Source organism: Numenius arquata, chromosome 12, assembly GCF_964106895.1.
Source record: "Numenius arquata chromosome 12, bNumArq3.hap1.1, whole genome shotgun sequence".
Lineage (NCBI taxonomy): Eukaryota > Metazoa > Chordata > Aves > Charadriiformes > Scolopacidae > Numenius > Numenius arquata.
In genome coordinates, this window is record NC_133587.1 from 42,244,260 (window position 1) to 42,264,551 (window position 20,292).

General features: G+C 44.4%; 1 protein-coding gene across 1 annotated transcript in view; it reads right to left on the minus strand.

Annotated features, from left to right (window-relative positions):
• Positions 1–20,292, minus strand: part of OBSCN (obscurin, cytoskeletal calmodulin and titin-interacting RhoGEF) — a 192,867-nt gene that overhangs the window by 161,341 nt on the left and 11,234 nt on the right. Inside the window, exons 5-10 of the mRNA XM_074157645.1 lie at positions 15,118–15,420; positions 13,776–14,042; positions 12,341–12,616; positions 8,330–8,602; positions 3,441–3,716; positions 2,467–2,742 (exon numbers count right to left, since the gene is read on the minus strand). Of these exons, the coding sequence (XP_074013746.1) occupies positions 2,467–2,742; positions 3,441–3,716; positions 8,330–8,602; positions 12,341–12,616; positions 13,776–14,042; positions 15,118–15,420 (1,671 nt within the window). The remainder of the gene's footprint in view (positions 1–2,466; positions 2,743–3,440; positions 3,717–8,329; positions 8,603–12,340; positions 12,617–13,775; positions 14,043–15,117; positions 15,421–20,292) is intronic.

The window sequence follows — 20,292 nt, forward strand, 5'->3', positions numbered from 1 at the left end:
GGGAAAATCATTTTCAGGACAGGGAGCTTTGGTTCACGGCAAATAAGGATTTGACTGTACACCATGAATCTGGAAATAATGGGATTGCAGAATCAGCTCTGTTGGCTGCATGTCTAACTCGGTCCAAAGGTCTGCAGCACCCAGTTCTGTTAATATTAAGTCAAAAACCCACAGCTGCATCACAATACTCAACACTCAGCATCTAACCTTCAAGCTGTCCTTAAATAGGGAAGGTTTTGTGCTACCAGCAGAGCCCTGAAGTACAGGAACCCTGAAAAGCTTTCCGAATGCAATGGTAACAGGATAAATTAAGACTCAGAAAGCCACTGCACTTTGGGATAATCTAGTAAGATGAGGATTTCTGCAGCGAAAGAGCCACAGCTCCGAGTACTCATAATCCCTCCTGACTTTCACACTAGATCACTTTCCAGTGAGTGCTGGACTTGCATGTCATGTTACAGTCGTACACATGAGGAATACAGCAACGGTAGCTAGGCAAGCGCTCTCCGCTTACGACAGAGGGGGAAAGGTGTTACATTACCCTGTGCAGCCCTGAAGTCATCCGGTTTGAGAGAGAACTGAAAACCTTTGGTTTCTGAGGCAGACAGCTAAGAATAGCCCTCAGCTAGAGAAATTCAAGTGTAAAAGCACTAAATATCTGTGTGTTCTGACTATACCTCTGCAGGAACGTATGAACTGGCTTCAGCAGCTGAGTATGAACTTGGTTTACACCAATCTGTGCCACGGTCTATCAATGTCCACGTTGTGTTTTCTCTGAAAGACGCCTCTCAAATCTGGCTTTACTGTGATCCATCCTTCGTTGAAACTGGCAGCTCCCTGAGCGAAAATCACGAGCTACACAATTAATGAACTAATGAAATGAATTTCATAATGAATTATGAATTCATGAATAAATGAATTAATGAAAGAGCCAAAGCGGCCCAGCTCATACCCTGTGTGCCCCACACGGATTGGGGACACGTAAGAGCTGATGGCTTACAACATATGCTATAGGGAGCAGGAAGGCTTTATGGCCCAGCAGCAGTTGCACGTAGAAGACGGAGGGAGCAGGACAGTGGGAGAGCAGTAAAGACTGCAACCTTTACAAGGGAACAGCACGCAAGCTATGCCCTGCAAGGACTTCAGGTCTCCAGCACGGCCACAAGCAGGAGAGTCAATAGGCTCCCAAGGCAGTTGCTCTCCTATGTAGCTGATAAAATGCCAGACCTCCGCCAGCATTATGGTCCCAGTGTGTTTGATGTCGTAAGAAAGCAGAGGAGAAAATAGACTCCCTCTTCTGATCAGCTCAGAATATGAGACAAGCGTAACGTTAACGGAGAGGCATTTGGCTGCAAAGACAGTGAAGTGTTATGAATAGGAACAACACAAAACAAAACCCTTTCTTATCATCCTGTTCAGAAATGATCCTTGGAATGCAGCTGACGTGTCCCTGGCTGCCTACAGCCTGAAATAAAATTTACCGGACCTCTTGAAAAATATACTAAGACCGAAGAAATCTCTAGTGTAGTCAGAGTGAAAAAACAGGCTCAGGATTAAATCCTCAGACTCTAAATCATGTTGTTAAGGAGAAAAATGCAAATACAAATAAACATGCCTGGACATATGACTGATCATTACAGATGTAGGACTCGCAATGAACGGTCATCACCTTTGCATTCAGCAGGTCGCAGATACACTTGGTGCAGCCGATCTGATATTTTTAGGACAATGTGCTACCATTAACTCCCAAACCTTCTAAATGCAGCCACAATAAAGCAGGGCTCGTGTAAACACTACTGCTTAAATATTGCTTGGTAGACAAGTATTTGCACGGCTTCTCATAGCTTTACAAATCTCGGTTGGGTATCCAATGACAGCAGCTAATGACAGAAGTGGTAGGGGAAGAGCTGGATGGAAGGTTGTTAAATACAAATCATAATTCAAGTTGCACATATCTGTGCCCATTTCCGTTCATCATCCACAAAGGTTTCAGGGTGCATGGAGTTATGAGACTGTGGTCACATAATGTGTTTGCATAGCCAGACTGTGGAATAATTAAAGTAATTCTCTGGTTTAGGAGAGGATACGTAGAGAAAAGATGAAATGAAGAGGGAAGAAAACAGACACTTTTGTGAATGACAAGCAATAACAAGAGGAGGAATAGCAATAGTGATGATCAAATTGATGATCAAAAACCAAGAGATTCTTTAACACAGTGTCTGCTAAAGAAAACTCTTGATTCACTGTCAGAGCCTAAGGAGCCCAGGGAGTTCAGGAGCTGATATCAGGATACCTACAGGTAACCAGTAGATCTACCCAGTCCTACACAACCTCACTGAAATGGTAGCTTGAGGAACTTTCTGATGTTGTCTAACAACATTTCTGATATTTTGACGGAGAAAACCAGAGAAGACACCCAGACACAAAAAAAAGGCAATGAAATATAAACCAAAATAGGTCTCCCACCTGTGACGACAATCTTGAAGGTCAGTTTCTGGCCAGCAGCCTCACAGGTGTACTCCCCAGCATCTTTCTTCTCCACCTGACCCACCACCAGCCGACGCAATTTCCCCTCCGACTCCACCTTGAACTTCTTGCTCGAGGTGATCAGTTTGCCCTCCTTGTACCATTTCACATCGGTCTTCTCCTGGGCCACCTCACAGCTCAGCGTGGCATTTTCTGATAGTGCAGCTTTCACTTCTTTCTGCACCTTCTCCTTGTTGATAAATGCATCCTCTGCTTCTGTAGGGCAGGAGAAGAAATTTAAAAATCACACGTATGTTCACACTGTCCACAGTGTCCAAACCCAAATGAAAAATATGACAACTTCAGATAGCTCTGTCATTTTGGAATGGTCTCATCCACAGCAAAGATAAACTCAGACAGGACATGGCCCTCTGTATACCCTGAGGACAACACATCAGCCATTCTATCATTTCTGAGCAAAATGATCCAATGCTTCAGGAGTTCAGCTTCTTCCCATCTCCACAAGAAATCCGACTTTTTCTTCCATGAGGTAATGCACAAAAATCTCCCAATCTTATCTGCCACTGGGATCCATATGTAAGCCTTACCCATTCTAGGTACTTCTTGAGAAAACCTGTTTTCCTACTTCTTCCAGACCTATTTTCCCAGGTCTGGGAGCTGACCCTACCTTTTCCCATATAAATCGCAACAGCATTTATAAACTTGTCTATTTTTCTTTACTCTGAAATCAGAAAACAACAAGGACTGCTGAGTGGGATGTATCTCACAGATGAAGACATCTAGCTATAGGATTCTGTGACAGTGGATACACGCAGGCTGGTATCCTGATCAATCTCACTTCTCAATGAACATCCAGGATACACAGTCCCTGGAGCCCAGAGTGTGATTCATTTTGCTCTGTAGTAAGGGGAACTCGTGGATATTTCTGTGATGAGATTGAACATATCTCCTACCTGTGACAACAATCTTGAAGGTCAGTTTCTGGCCAGCAGCCTCACAGGTGTACTCCCCAGCATCTTTCTTTTCCACCTGACCCACCACCAGCCGACGCGATTTCCCCTCCGACTCCACCTTGAACTTCTTGCTCGAGGTGATCAGTTTGCCCTCCTTGTACCACTTCACATCGGTCTTCTCCTGGGCCACCTCGCAGCTCAGCGTGGCATTTTGTGTCAGTACAGTCTTCACTTCCCTTTGTACCTTGTCCTTGTTTGTAAACACATCTTCTGTCTCTGTAAGAAAGCCACAATAGTCACACATAACTTTTTGCAGTTGTCTTCTCCAATGCTTAATTAAGTTCCCCTATTTCACTACACTTGCCCCTGACAGGAAGCGTCATGATGGCCCATTAAGACAAGAAAGCACCTTCATTTCTATTTTGTTGATTCGAGGTGAATAAGTGAATTCTAGGATAAAGTAAAAAAAAACCTCACCATTTGAGCACAGATTTGAATCTGGGCCTAAGAGCACCAACGTGCACTGCCTGATGCCTCCTCCCTCTTCTCTTTTTCTCTTCCTATGCCTCTCCAATCAGAATCAGAAGCCCTTGTGTCTTCATATCCAGGCTCTTTTTCGGCCTATTTGGGTCACTCAAATTCACTCATTGTCCATCTAACCAGAGCTCTTCAAACATCTCCCCCTTCCCTTTTACTTACCCCTGCACTTCTGCTACGGCCTCGCCCTGTGATTCTGCAGCAGTTTTTCTGCTAATTGTGAGAGGTGCAGAAGTTGCTATCCTTGCCCACCATCTTTTTGCCGTTACAACTAGTCATGGATGTAAAAGTGTGTGCATAAAATGTTGATAAGACAGTTGGCTGAAAAATCAAGTCCTATGGCTGAAACATTTCACCCCGAAGAGGCTGTGAGATGGTCCTCCAAATGTAAGATACTACCCAAAATGGACTACTCCTTTCTCTTTGGCATTTCTAGTCTTTTCTCACCTCTGACTTTGACTTGGAATGTTATTTTGTCATCCTTCGTTTCACAGGTATAGCTCCCTTGGTCTTGCTGTGTCACCTTCTTGATGATGAGCTTGCGGTGTGTCCCCTGAGAGATGACTGTTGTCCTCTGGTCCTGCTTCACCTCAGTTTGATCCTTCTTCCATACCACTGTTCCGCTTGCAGCTGACACCTCGCACACCAGCTCAAGGTTTTCAGAAGGACTGACTGATATTTCTGGAGTTGTTTTGGGCTTGTTGACAAAATTGACAGCTTCATCTGGAAAGAAAAAGAGAAAGCAGTTTATGCCTTGATTCAGGCTTATCAGCACAATGTTAAGATGCGGTAATGAGTGATCATTATTTCATTGCTAATCACACTTGGGTGATCAAGTTTCACCTCTGGAGGTGTAAACGTAGGTATGTGTGTATGGTACGATTGCAATGTTACTATGACAGAGTGTTAACGGTTATGACAATAAACTGTATGAGTCAGAAAAGTCCCTCTGGAGACACAGACACGTTCTCTCTGCTGGGGAACTCATTGTCCAAGTTTTAAGTCATCCAGAGAGGTAGTACATAATGTTCTCCAATTTGGAAGCTGACTATTGATGAATCCTTTATACTATATCAGCCGGTTAGGTCTACACTGTGGCATGTACATCGAGGGAGGTGATTCTACCCCTCTACTCCACTTGTGAGACCCCACTTGGAGTCTTGTGTCCAGTTTTGGAGTCCTCAGCACAGGACAGACATGGACCTGTTGGAATGGGTCCAGAGGAGGTCACGAAGATGATCCGAGGGCTGGAGCACCTCTCCTATGAGGACAGGCTGAGAGAGTTGAGGGGGTTCAGCCTGGAGAAGACAAGGCTCCAGAGAGACCTTAGAGCCCCTTCCAGTACCTAAAAGGGGGCCTACAGGAGAGATGGGGAGGGACTCTTTATCAGGGAGTGTAGCGATAGCATTAAGGGGTAACGGTTTTAAACTAAAAGAGGGGAGATTTAGATCAGATATCAGGAAGAAATTCTTTACTGTGAGGGTGGTGAGGCACTGGAACAGGTTGCCCAGAGAAGCTGTGGATGCCCCATCCCTGGAAGTGTTTAAGGCCAGGCTGGATGGGGCTTGGAGCAACCTGGTCTGGTGGGAGGTGTCCCTGCCCATGGCAGGGGGGTTGGAACTAGGTGATCTTTAAGGTCCCTTCCAACCCATTCTATGATTAATACTAACCTTATTAAGTTCTAGTTTGACGTGGATAATGCCTACCTGGATGCGTAACCAAAATCCACCTAACTGATGTGCATCCACTTTCTGTCCCCCCCTTTCAGAGGTCAGGCATTAAAGCTCTTACTGAGCACAGACACGGTGGTTTCTATTACCAGAGCCAGGAGCAGAACCTGTCCCAACATCATGAGACCATAAAGGCTGATGTGTGCTTGAATTCACAGCTCCTGTCTCATCACACATGTGAACGTTGATGCCTGACTTTCTGACAGATGGTACAAACTCCTTCTCTGATCTTCAGACGATTGCTCTCAGTTACAGTGCAATCACATTCATCTCTCCTACATCATACTGGATCTTTTAAATCAAGCTGAGGTGCCCTCAGGTTGCTGACTTCATATTCACCACTCCTTGTGATTTCAGGCAAGCTCTAGGGAATATGTATTGATGTCCAAGTACACAGCTTTGAAAAAGATCTAAAAAGTCTCAGAAAACCTTGTTAGAAGAGATGATGAGCCATCTTTAAGTATTTCTGAGTCCATTCCAGCAGCCCCATGTTCAAAATATCAGACCCACTGAACTAATTCTTCCCCAGACCAGATCAGGGTACTTGTGGGATAATCTCATTGATAAGATATTCTCCAACTTCAAGAGGACTAAGTTAATATATGAGCCAATAATGTCACATCTTTCTGCTGAAACTGATCCTAACAGTAGAGAACACACAACTGCCCACAACTCCCATAGCTCAAGCAGTAGATATTGCTGCTGTGATACCTCAGCTCAGACTCTGCTGCCTGATGGCCACACGTAGGAGCGTATGTCATGTATGCAGCAACGATACAGCATTTTTATCAATTTAGGGTTTTTACAAGTGTATTTCTAAAGGTAAAACCGAAGGTAACTAAGCGGGGACAGGCAACTCGCGTGTAAAATGGGAGCAAACCTATCCAACGCACCCTGTCCCTAAGCTAACGAGCAATGTTTGATGAGCAGGCCAGGTATTTCATACCCGTCATCCCATCGGGCCAGCCCTTGCCTGAAGAGCAGGCTGATGGCCGTCGGTTATAACCAACCTTAGCTCAGTATTGCATTTTTTTTTAGCAGCAACTGCTGTTTTCAGTCACTGAGTACCCCCAGGACAATCGCTTTGCTACACCCAGCCCAGGCACGTCCGTGGCATCAGAGAACAAATACGTCATTAAAAATTATAATCATTAGGATTGCTCTATTTTAAAAAATTAGATGACCAGAGAGGGGATAGTCCCTCCAGAGTCCTGCAGTTCAAGATTATTGGCGTAACTCATCACCACAAAGACAAATTAATTCCCCACCTTAAGACCATCCCCTAACTGTGCAGTGTTTCTTAGCTCTCCGGAAATTTTTATGGTGACACGTGAAACAAGGTGGAAGTTGCCTTAGCCCAGGTTTCGTTAACAGGCTGTAACTCAACCCTTGCTCATCAAAAAGTTCATGGAGATGCAGTTACTTAGCAGATACCAGTCGTCTTGGTCTGAGCCACGTGATGTCACATGAGTCACAAGAGTTACAGGTGAGATTCACCGAAACTATACACGGTCATCAGAAATTTAGGTATCCAGCCTCAGGTAACCATGCAGGTTTCCTCTGTACTTGGTGTTCAGACAAAGGAAATTCCAAAAAAACTTTTAAATCCATTTAAGAGCTCATCAGACAGTATAAATCAGATGGTATAAATTGCTTTTTGCGGGTACCTTTCACTCTGTATCATTCAGTTTGGATAAAGCCTAATTGGCTCTTTTAGACCAATTTTTCAATGGGTAAAGTCAGGGACTATGAATTACACTTAAAATGAAATGGTATAATGTTGGATTCTCAGCCGAAGAGAACAGGAGGCAGGATGCAGAGTGAATACCTGAGCAAACACCAGTTGTAGGACTGGAAGCAAACCCTCCAGCTCGGCAAACCCTGTGGCAATCCCTCAAGACCCAGGGCTGTGCTAGATTAATCAGCACTGATGAGTTTTTAATTAGCTGACGGACAGCATCATGGTAACGTGGATATACTGGTACAGGTGACAAGCACTCAGTTGTTAATTTCATTGCTCTGCTCCATGTAGACAAAACGGGAGAAGCTTTCAGCAGAGTTTCAATTTGTCACTTAGGACTGGGTTAAAAATTAGGCCCCAGACATAAGCCAGAAAATCACTTTTAGAGGACAGGTTCCCACCAGGCTATGCAAATTGGATCCGTTGAATTTCACAGATATCAAATTTCACAGATAAATTCTTGTGTTATTTTATACTCTGGCTCCATCCTGGACTGGAACGCGTCGGTGACAAGCATTTCTGTTCTGGGCTTGACCTGACAGCCACGTGCTTTAGCATGTGCTTTGTGCTGATGGGCATGTGCCACCAACTAATGGCCTCACTTACAGTGCTGCAGGGAGACGTCTCAGCGATCACAGCGTCCTTTGGGGAGAGCAGGAGAGGCTTAACTCTCAAAATCACGACTTGACTTGAACACCTAACAGCATCGTTATATTATTTGCCCATGTTGTGGATTTGCACAAGGACCACAGAGTCTCTGAATCAGTGCTGTGCAATCTTGGCCCAAAAATCTGGCAATTTACAAGGTAAGACGAGTATAATGAACAAAACCTTGAGTTTCTAACCCAGATTCTGATCCCGTGCTTGCATCACAAACTTACCTGAGACTTTTAAGTCAAAAATAAGAGTGTCATCTCCAATTTTGCATGTGTATGTCCCTTCATCTTCTTTTGTCACAACTGAAGCCACAAGCTTATGCAGTTTTCCTTTATCTTCCATGGTGAATTTCTTGCCGGCTGTGATTTCTTTGCCGTCTTTGTACCACTTAACCATGAGGTTGGCCTCAGAAGTCTCAGAAACAAATTCTGCCTGTTTTCCAGAGACAGCCCTGATAACGCCTCCAGTTTTCTCTTTGTTTATGAAGTTTGCAAGTGCTGAAACAAAAATTAGACACGCAGGGCTGGTAAAGAATTGTATGGAAATCAATAAATATGTACAATGCTTGCATCAGGTATTTATTTTTCATAAGATCAAATATGCATGTTTAATTATGGATCTAATTACTAGATTCTAATGCAGAAGCAGCCAAAATCCAGCCTATATAAACCATATAACTGATTATCACACATCCAAAAAGCAGAGCACATACAACACAGGAGGTTAACCCAACGAGAGAGGAAGTCCTAGGCAATAGGGTTGTAAGAAAATATCTGGGAGAGGTGAGGAAAGATATGACACAAGCAAATAGGAGGGAAAGCAATAAAGGTTATTGTAACCACCTGGCAGATAAATCAACTCTAAAAGAGGTTAAAATGTAATCTGGATAATTATATTAAATTAAAAATCTATACAGATATCACATAAGACTGAAATGAAAAGAAATTTCTCTCTGGAAATTAACTGGAGCATAGAAGGTAAATAATAAATCTGGCACCATATTAACACGTAGTGGAATAATTGAATCACCAATTTCCTCAAAGCAAAGATTCAAACCCCACCAGTATCTGAGCTAAAAATATAAGCCTAAAACCACAGGCCCATTTTACTCTAGATAATGGAATTAATTTGCAAACGTCTTCTTAACCTATTATTGTAAAACAACACACACAATGAAGTCACTTTGTTGGGACGGTGCAGTCAAAGCTACTAAAATCAAAGCCTTGATTATGTATGCATTTTTTCCTTCATTTCAGGAACATGCTCTCACAATACAAATTAACAGCTCTCGGCAGAATGCCTGGGAAAAGGAATAATTAGCTTTCACTGCTGATACTACAACAAGCAGTTACAGTCCATGGTCTGTATGACTCTCTCAGAGTGTTATCATCACTCAAAGGTGTTATTATCAGCACTGTGTCCTGGTGCCACACACAGGGGTTCTCCTTTAGCTCAAATACCCTGCCCACAAGGATGGATTTTGCATTTAGAATCATAGAATTGTCTAGGTTGGAGGGACCTTTCAGATCATCCGAGTCCAACCATCCACCTAACTCTGACAACTTAGTTTCCTTGCTTTTAAGTACATTAGGTTTCTCTAAGTCTGCAGTAGAGCTTTTATTTACAGACAAATATTTGGTAGGGAACCAATATTCGCTGATTTGTACAGTGGCAGAGTCTGGCGACCTAAAAATGAAGAGTGAATTGATTTGCCAAGTAGTACACAGGTAAGAAAGAAAAAAGAAAACCCCAGTCCCAAATCTCCCTCAATCCAAGACTAAGAAATACCCAAAGAGCAAATAAACAGGGGAAGGAAAGGACGTGATGGTGCAGCCAAGGGCCTCTCCAGTTTTGGTCCTCAAGGGACTCCATTCAATCACCAGCTTCTGGCAGGGACAGGAGCTTGTGTTTGAACCTCTCTAGGTCCCTACCAGCCCAGTTTTCTAGGATTTACTAAGACTGCTTATTAGAAGCAATATCTAGGGGTAAAGAAATCGTACCAGAAACATTTAAACCAGGAAAAACCTCCTTTTTTATTGTTTTTTCTTGGTGCCTCTATTTCCACTTGTTTCTCTAGTGACTTATAATGGTGGAGCTTTCACTTCAGTAGGACACCACTGTAGTCCTTCTCTACCCAACCACCTACGTCCATGAAGCCTTCAGGGGCCAAACGCTGCCGAGACCTCTCTGTCTCCACCAGCATTACTGGAACTCAGCCCCTAGGTTAAAAGTTTTGGGAGGGAGGAGGAGGAGACGGGTTCATTCATGCACCTTTCACTTCCCCAGAAAACTAGAGTGAAAAAGACAGAGTGAAGGAGACTTCTCAGATGTCCTGTTTCAATGCAGGAGGTCATGTGTCAGAGGACGCCTGGCACGTGAAGCCTCGTGGCAATGGAGGGACCACAGTGAGAAATGGGCAAGTGTATTTTTGAGCAGGGCTTTTTTGGGCAGGAGTCCCAGCGAGTGACATGCCTCTGGCCGTGGCTCGGCGCAGTGGCCTCTCGGCAGCCAGGTGATGCCCACGTGCCAGAGGCATCTGACCTGCTCATCAAACGATTCACCAGCTGGACGTGGCCAATTTCCAGGAGGAACAGATAAAAGGTGGCGAAGCTGAAAAGTAAAATATTGCAATGGCATTCGCGAATCTCATCCTACAAGGATGAGATAGATCAGAGCTGGTTCTCCAGGAATCAAGCTACCAAGAGCAGATGTTTAGGTTACAGCTTGTCAACACAGATTTTAAAATAATAGCATTGATTACTCATTTGAGAGTCACATTACATTGAAAAGTACATGGAAACCTCCATCAGCTAATTCAATTAAATCTGTGGGAAGAGCTGCCAGCGTGAAAAATTATGCTAAAGAGGCAGAGAGAGAGAGAGAAGAAAACCAAAATTAAGAACAGCTGCCAAGTGCAGACTGTGAATTCCTCCCTCCATAAATGTAGCCACATTTTGTAATTATTTTTTTCAGCTCTCTTCGTGCCTCTCTTGAGTTTACTCTTTGAGAATAACCAAGCAAGCTGTCAGATGCAAACCACACGCATTACTGTGGGGCTTTTGTTGTATCTACAGAGACCAAGGAGGGCGAGAAGCCAGCGGAATAAGATGATGAAGCACCTCATACGTACTCAGTGTAGAAACACTGAGATCATTGCTGGGAAGAAGGTGAGAGGTAAGTTACGGGACAGAACACAGAAATTAAATGGCTTTACAAAGTGAACTTGCCATTTCAAAGTAGAAAAGCGACGGAGCTCACCCCAGAGGATGTCTGACAACAGGCTGGACTGCCCTGGAGTCAGGTTGTATGTTCTGAACCTCAGCAAACATCTAGATAATACTCAGGAGGAACGGTCTGGGACTACACTGGGGCTTTTCAGCCAAAACCTGGTCCCATCCAAGTAGAGGAAACTCTCCTTTGAACTAGTTCATAAAAGCTTGCACAGATAAGAAGGCTTGCGACAAGGAGCTTAATGCTGTTGGTTTCAGGGTAAAGGTTCAAGACTCCACGTCTCGCTCTGGGAATGGAGGTACCCCCAGGCAGGCAGCAGGCAATCAGGAGGGAAGGAACTGCCATGAAAGCAAGAACGGCCAAAGAACGGGGCAGCTATAAAACAGTGCTGGTTCAAATCTAACAAGCAAGAAACATTAAAAGAAAATGACATTTTGCTGCTCGCTCCATACACCCTTCTGTCTGAATACCTGGCAAATAGCAATGAGTCAAGCCATCCAACGCGGTCTGCTCTTATTCACCACAGTATTGATAGAAAACAAAAAAAAAAACACCCAACAAACAACAACAACAAAAAATAATCCCATAATGCCAAAATGATCTTGGTCCATCAGGACTTTAATCAGAGCTGAACTAGCTCCTCAGTCACTTGTCCAATGTCACATAGCAAGTGTAGGGCAGAACTGGGATGGCTCGCATCATGTCCTGCCCCCATGGCTGCATTTCTTCATCACAAGAGCACCTTTTCCCTCCCCATCACCAATCTCATGAAATAACAAGATGGCAATTTGAGTGAAAGCGCAACTCTTACCACTGAGATGGTGTTAGATCCTGAGTTTACTTCCAAATTCTCCTACTCTGGGACTACAGACACTGACAACGCTAGATGTTGATGGGGAGTTACCACAACTCCCTGCACCGCCTCTGGAGCACTCCCTTGATGACTCTACTGGCTTAGGGCAGGAGCAGGCCACTAAAGCAGAGCAGCCCAGGCAGTCACATACCTTTCACTGAAAGCTGATAGAGCATCCTATCCCCTTCACAGGTGCACTCATAAACTCCAGCATCCTCTGCTGCAGTGTTGCGGATTTTCAGGATATGTCTCTTCCCCACAGTCTGAAGTTCATATTTTTCACTGGCCTTGAGCTCTTTCCCATCCTTCATCCACTTCACAGTAGCCTCTGCATCTGAAAGCTCAGCCTGAAGTTTGGCTTCCTCCCGCAGCCGAGCAGAGACCTTTTCTATATCTCTGCTCTTGTTGGTAAATCTTACTGCAGCACCTGTCAGGAACAAAGGCGTTGTTATTTCAGGTTATCAGGGACATGTTGGCTTGATATAAGAGTCTGCTGTAGACTGTGAGATCTTTGAAAAAGTTTAAGGTCCCGTTCCTGCCCTCACACTCACGTCAACACCAAGCAATTTTTTTCCAGTTCAGGAGACTTGATCTCCTGAAGAGAAAAAAAAAAAAAAAGCACATCTTTCTACTGATTAATAATATTCATAATATTCTAAACATGCTTCTGCAGAGATTTTCACCCAAAGTAAAACAGAATGATCATAGAATGGTTAGAGTTGGAAGGGACCTTAAAGATCATCGAGTTCCAACCCCCCTGCCATGGGCAGGGACACCTCCCACCAGAACAGGTTGCTCAAAGCCCCATCCAGCCTGGCCTTGAACCCCTCCAGGGATGGGGCAACCACAACTTCCCTGGGCAACCTGTTCCAGGGCTTCACCACCCTCACAGTAAAGAATTTCTTCCTAATATCTAATCTAAATCTCCCCTTTTCCAACTTAAAACCATTACCCCTTGTCCTGTCACTACATCTCCTGACAAAGAGTCCCTCTCCGGCTCTCCCGTAGGTTCCCTATTCATTACCTCTTGCCATGAAATGTAGGTAGATACAGATGTTATCCTCATTTTGTAGAGGAAAGCTGAAGCACCCAACTCTCAACAGTAAACTGAGTTACATGATACTAACTTTTACATCACACACAGCTACGGCAGACTCAAAAACCTCCAAGAAAAAAAAAACAACCTCTGTTATTAGTTAGCGCTCCTTTACTTTTGAATGTGTCCACTACGGTCAGAAAGACTAGCCAAATCTGGAGCCAAAATTGCTGCTCTAAGGTGACACAGTGGTACATCTGGTGACAGAATCCACTCACTGATGGTTGTGAACTACAGAAATTCATAAGCTGATGGTAAGCAGTCTAGTTCAGACACCATCCGGCTGGCTGGATCCACAGACTCACTCTAAACTCTATGCTATTGCGGTTAGGTCCCTGTTACCAGGACCCACGTTAGTTCCTACAATGCAATTTCAGGTACTTCCTACAGTCCAGGCAACAGAGAAAGCCTCCAGACCCAGTTCTAATCACCAGGTCATAGCAACCGCTCCTTGACTGGAAGAAGAAAGGACAGCGACGAAAATAAATACCTTTCACTCTCATCTTGGTGCTGGTCTCAACATTGTTGGCAACAAATTTCACTTCTGCTCCATCATCGTTCTTGGTGATGTTCTTTATGATTAGAGTGTGAGTAGTTTGGGTTCTCTTAATGATGTAGGTCTCGCTTTCCTGTAAGACTTTACCATTAAGGTACCAAGTGCCAGAACACGTCGTTGTGAGGTCAACAGTAAAGAGGGCATCGCCTCCAGGTACAGCTTCAACAGTTGTCAGGGGGGTTTTCACAGCCAGGACCGGTTCTGGGAAAGAAGAACAAAACGTATCTCTGAGACCAAAGGACAGAAAACCACCACATTGGAGAATAGTCCTACCTACAGACAAAGTTCTTGAGGTAAACAAGACATGAGAATAAAATCCTGCAGCCTCATACAGTGTGCGTGCGCTGAAGGCAATACACGGTCAACAAGATTTGATTTCTACAGCTGAAGGCAACTGATCTCTGTCATTAGGGCAAGTCCTCTATCTACAGGGAAAGAACAGGCATATTTTACTGATTTTTTTTCCCCTAAGATGCTTAAAGGCATAACAAGCCTGAAACACTTTGGATCCCCAACAAGTGTGCTATTTATTGAATAACCATTATTATTATTAGATTTCAGAAGGATCCTAAGGAGGCCACCCCAGCCTGCTGGTCATTTCTAGATATTCTAGGAAAACACAGGCATGTTCAGACAGCTAGGGAAAAGGATGACACAATAAAAAGACACAGTATGATCAAAAGGCTGTGCAGATACTTTCCAGTGCAACGAATCAAGGGAAGAAGCAATCCCATTGCACACAATGATTCTATGGGCACACTGGCACACCAGAAATAAAATAAAAACCCCATATTTCACCTAGTAACGCTAAGATTAAAGAGAGACTGACTGGAATTTGGCTTGCATGACAGTATAAATAACCATAAATATATGGTTATTTATTAAACCACCAGACCCATAAATATTCTCTAGGTTCAAGTTTGATATCTCATTTATATATTGAAAATTATATTATAAGCCCACCTCAATTTTTTCGATTTCGTACCAGATCTACAAGAAGAATTTACAGGCTTAAGGTCCACTGCTGAGAGCTCTGCCTCTCACACAGCCTGGTGTGAGGTGTTGGAATATCTCACAGCTCTATCACAGAAACCCAGCCACCATCTCTTTGGTGATGGTCAGTGGTTGAAATGAGACAGGAGAACCAGCGGTGAAGGGAAAAGGGGTTTTGCTGTGCAATTAGTCTATCCTCCTCAAAGTCACGGGAGACATCTTTAAAGCACCCACGTGGCAAATCAGCACGGACTGACCCATTTTATGATGGTTTTGTGCTCACCAAGGTGCAGGCTCCCTGGGAACTCTAGGTAGGGGCTCTGTCCGTAGGCGTTGACTGCAGACACTCTGAACTGATAGTCAGCCTCTTCCAACAGGTTGCTCATGGTGAACTCTGGGACAGGGACATGAGACTCGTGGCATCTCACCCAGGTGAAGCCAGTCAGTTTCTTGCGTTCCACGACATAGCCATCGATTGGAATGGGGCGGTCCATCTTCGGAGGGGACCACGCTAACGTCACTGAGGTTTCTGTTTTATTTTTCACCACAGGGTCAGCTGGGGGATGGGTGGGAGGTTTTTTGGGAGCTGCACAAAGGGGAAAAAAAAAAAAAAAAAGCAGAGCAAAAAGTTTATGTCAGAGTGGAAAAGCCACTGTGCCCCACCGAAAAAAAAAACCCGGAGCTTATGTTGATCTGAACTCTACTCGAGCTTAATAATCCTCCGTAAAACATTGATGTGAGATGGAAAAGCAGGAGAATGGATAGAAGATGACATTACACAAGAAGATGACAGTACACCCACTACATTGGGTGACATTACACAAAGAGGTACAACACTTATATCTCCACAGCTAAATATATGTGATTTCCTCAATATGAGGAAACACTTCTTTACTTTGAGGGTGCCAGAGCACTGGAACCGGCTGCCCAGAGAGATTGCGGAGTCTCCTTCTCTACAGACATTCAAAACCCACCTGGATGTGTTCCTGTCCAACCTGCTCTGGGTGAACCTGATTTGACAGGGGGGTTGGACTAGGTGATCTTCAAAGGTCCCTTCCAACCCCTACGATTCTGTGATTCTGCGATTTCTACACATTACAATTGTCTGCACAAAGGGTCTGCAATGAACAATTCACAGGCTTAAGCTTTCAGCGCTAGATACAGACCCACACCGCTTCCTATACAGCTCCTGCATAAAGGAGACTAATACTCAGCTCAGAAGATGGGTAAAATCACCATCAGAGGTTGGTCAGAATTCTGCTCACTGAATTCCCGTTCCACTTCCTTGGTGTGAATCCAGGATAAAAAAAAATAAAAGACATCAATGGGATGAGTCTGGCGAGGCAGCAGAACCCTGCCCTTCATGTGTGTAAGCACACCATTGCACAGGGGTGGTTGCACTGGTATTGCGAGTGTGCTGGTATTTATGTGGCATCCTGTGCACAATGGAAATCCATCCCATAAAAAAAGCAGCCTATGCCAGGAGTCTGTGGTGTCCTCCATTTCTTCTCAAGAACCTGCTCCAGCTGTACACTTGAACATTTCAGCCCAGATCCTCAGCGGGTTTCAACAAAGAGCAGCGAAACGTTGTACAACTGGGACATTTCAGAGATAAAAGATAGACATGAATAAACAGTCCATGAGTTTTAGAGTTTTGGAGATCTCAGTTGTGTGTTACACAGGCCTGATGTTCTCTGCAGCCACTTTCATCTCGATATCTGTCCTCCCTCCTGCTTCTGAATTTTATGCTGTTCCCCACTCAGAAGGTCTTTTGTAACTTTGCCTCCCAAGAGCGATAGTTACCATTGGGGATCTCTGGCTTAGTAATTTATCCAGAGCCAGGTTTTGGGGTTGGGGAATTAACTTCAAAAGGAAATGACAAAGAAATACCCCCACCGTGAGACCCAACAATCAAGGAGATGTGGCTATTTTACTATACCTGAGGTCAAAAATGTATCCCTGCAGGTATAGGCATGATGAACGTTTACGTTCACCCTCTCATTCCTCTTGACACTTACAGAAGGGTAAAATCCCAGCAGAGTTATTCTCTATGTTCTGCCACTGATACGGTCAAGAGGCTAGGAATTACCTGATGTGCTCTAGTTACACATCTACTGGCACAGTAAAGGATTCATTTAATTTAATTTTGGCCGTCTGAAAGTTAGGTGCCTGGTTTAAATCAGTCATCCAGACTCCAGCTGTAGAACAGCACCCTCAGGAGCAATTTATCCCAGTTTAAAGAAGTTGTGTAAGATGGATGAAATCATAGAATTGTACAATGGTTAGAGTTGGAAGGGACCTTGAAGATCATTGAGTTCCGAGTCCCCTGCCATGGGCAGGGACACCTCCCACCAGAGCAGGTTGCTCCAAGCCCCATCCAGCCTGGCCTTGAACACCTCCAGGGATGGGGCAGCCACAGCTTCTCTGGGCAACCTGGGCCAGTGTCTCATCACCCTCAGGGTAAAGAATTTCTTCCTAATATCTCATCTAAATCTCCCCTCTTTCAGTTTTAAACCATTAGCCCTCATCCTATCACTCCACTCCCTGATGAAGAATCCTTCCCCAGCTTTCTTATAGGCCCCCTTTAGGTATTGGAAGGCCACAATAAGGTCTCCCCGGAGTCTTCTCTTCTCCAGGCTGAACACCCCCAACTCTCTCAGCCTGTCCTCACAGCAGAGGGGCTCCAGCCCTCCCAGCATCTCCGTGGCCTCCTCTGGCCCCTGCTCCAAAAGGTCCTTGTTCTTCTGATGTTGAGGGCTCCAGAGCTGGATGCAGCACTGCAGGTGGTTTCTCACCAGAGCGGCAGAATCACCTCCGTCAAAATGAATCACATATCGCAGATACTCAAGTATTTGTGACTATAGAGGGAGCCTGTATGATGAGTCTAGGCTTAAACCAGAACTCTGGGACAACTGATCTGCTCTCTGCCTCAGTTTACCCATCTGTAAAACGGGCATAGTAACAGTGCAAGATACTCACCAAATAATATATAACCGTTGCCTGCCTGATAAATGCTATTGGAACTGCCAACACCAATCTCATCCAGCTAATGGAAAAAGATGGCGAACACAGTAGAATCATAGAATCGTGTAGGTTGGAAGAGACCCTTGGGATCATCGAGTCCAACCATCTACCCTACTCTACAAAGTTCTCCCCTATACCATATCCCCCAACACCACATCTAAACAGCTCTTAAACACATCCAGGGATGGTGACTCAACCACCTCCCTGGGCAGCCTGTTCCAATGCCCGACCACTCTTTCTGTGAAAAATTCTTTCCTAATGTTCAGTCTAAACCTACCCTGTTGGAGCTTGAAGCCATTCCCTCTTGTTCTGTCATTAACTACCTGTGAGAAGAGACCAGCACCAACCTCTCTACAGTGTCCTTTCAAGTAGTTGTAGAGAGTGATGAGGCCTCCCCTCAGCCTCCTCTTCCTCAGACTAAACAGTCCCAGCTCCTTCAACCGCTCTTCATAGGATTTGTTTTCCAGGCCCTTCACCAGCTTCGTTGCCCTCCTCTGCACTCGCTCCAGCACCTCGATATCTCTCTTGTATTGAGGTGCCCAAAACTGGACACAGTACTCAAGGTGTGGCCTCACCAGTGCTGAGTACAGGGGGACAATCATCTCCCTACTCTGTTGGTCACACTATTTCTAATACAAGCCAGGATGCCATTGGCTTTCTTGGCCACCTGGGCACACTGCCGGCTCATATGCAGGATCCTTCAAGCAGCTAATCAGATATGCATGAAGTGTAAAAATAGGAAATCTCCCTGCGATACACTTTTCCTTCATTACGTAAATAGACACATAAGCGTTTTGGGGTGCACAGTTACCAGCCTGTCAGTTACTGCTGCTCAGAGCTAGATGCCAAAGGTTCCATTAACGTAGCATTAAGCCGAATACTAGACGCTGGAATCAGATCTCCTGACCTTATCATCAGAAGCCGTAACGTAATATTTTCTTCAGAGATACCTGTTTGTGGGAAGGCAGCTTCTTACCTTTTTCTGTTCCGTGAATCAACACTCGCTTCAAAACATAAAACAGCAGAGTCCAAAATCAAACTGAACTTTGTCGTTCTCATCAAATAGATGCTTGGTTGGACATTAAAGATTTCCAAATACCTTAGAAACTGTCACAGTGCTACACTGACCTCATTTTTTCCTCATTTTAGCTCAATAGCATCAAAATGCCCTAACCAAGTTCAGATAACGCGGCAGTTTTAGACCTGTATTTAAAGATTTCTCTTTACCACTGAGTAATTGCAATTTGGAGGTGGTGGTGGTAGCAAAGAACTGTTATTCTTCCCAAACGGTGACTAGAGTTGGTGACCTGTTCACATGCAAACTGGAACTGCAGCAGAGCCAGAAACCACATGCAGTTCTCTGCCTTTAATGAAGCAGATTCTGCAATGCCATCAAAATAAAGCGTCATAAAATTAGACAATTTCACCAAAATTTCATTTCAGGTCCGATCTCGACTACACTGCACCTGCTGCTACTGCTCTGTCAATGGAAACCCTTGCTCAGATCAGATGTGCCAGCTGAAGGAATTCTCTGCATCTTGTATCAGTCTCCCCAAGTAAAGCTAAGATGAAGGTCTCCTCTTTCAGCAAAGCCACCATCAGTTCACAGGGTCTTCCCAACTTTGTCATGTCAAAGAGAGGATATGGCTTTGTTGGTCTCCGCAAAAGGAAGGAAACTACATTTCCCCTTTTTCTCGCAGATGGGTGTTTTTTTTTTTTTTTCCATATATTTTACTTTAATGTAAACAATTTAAGCAGCTAAAATCAAAGTAAGACATTTCAAGTTTGGTGAATTCTTGACTGCCCCTGAAATTTAGATGGGCCTAGATGGGCCACTGCACTAGAGACTGAAATGCTTCATGTGCGTGTGCATAGATGTTCCTTTACAGAGGTTTTTGCTTGCTAGAATGGAAATATTCTGCCAAGAATGTTCAGGGCACCTATCGACTTCCCTATCACAGCCAACATAACCTCAAACTACCCTCATGTCTCGTAGACTCAAGACCTAGGGAAGGAATGGAATGCTTGCTGGCTCTCCTCTCCAAATCCTCAGCAAAGAGGGAGAGGGAGAGATAAGTGGCCTCTATTTGCTACAAGAGGTATTATCCCCATAACGAGAATTAGTAAATGCCCCTCAAAGAAACATATGATATTGGAAAATGAAGGTCAGCATGTAGGAACACCCACACCTCTCTATGTGCAATGAAGTAAGGCAACTGCAACGTATGCAACTTACACAATGTTTTCTAAGCACCTTCTGATGTGAAGAACACGCATGTCCCTAACCCGTATTTTACTCACTTATCAGTTTTTGTTCTCTCCAGCATGAAATGAGAATAGTATGGAGAAGACACACATTTGTCTCATGCTCTTTCCCCCGGACTACTCTTCTCTCTCTGTTTTGACCTCTCCGTACCATCTCAGAACACTAGCC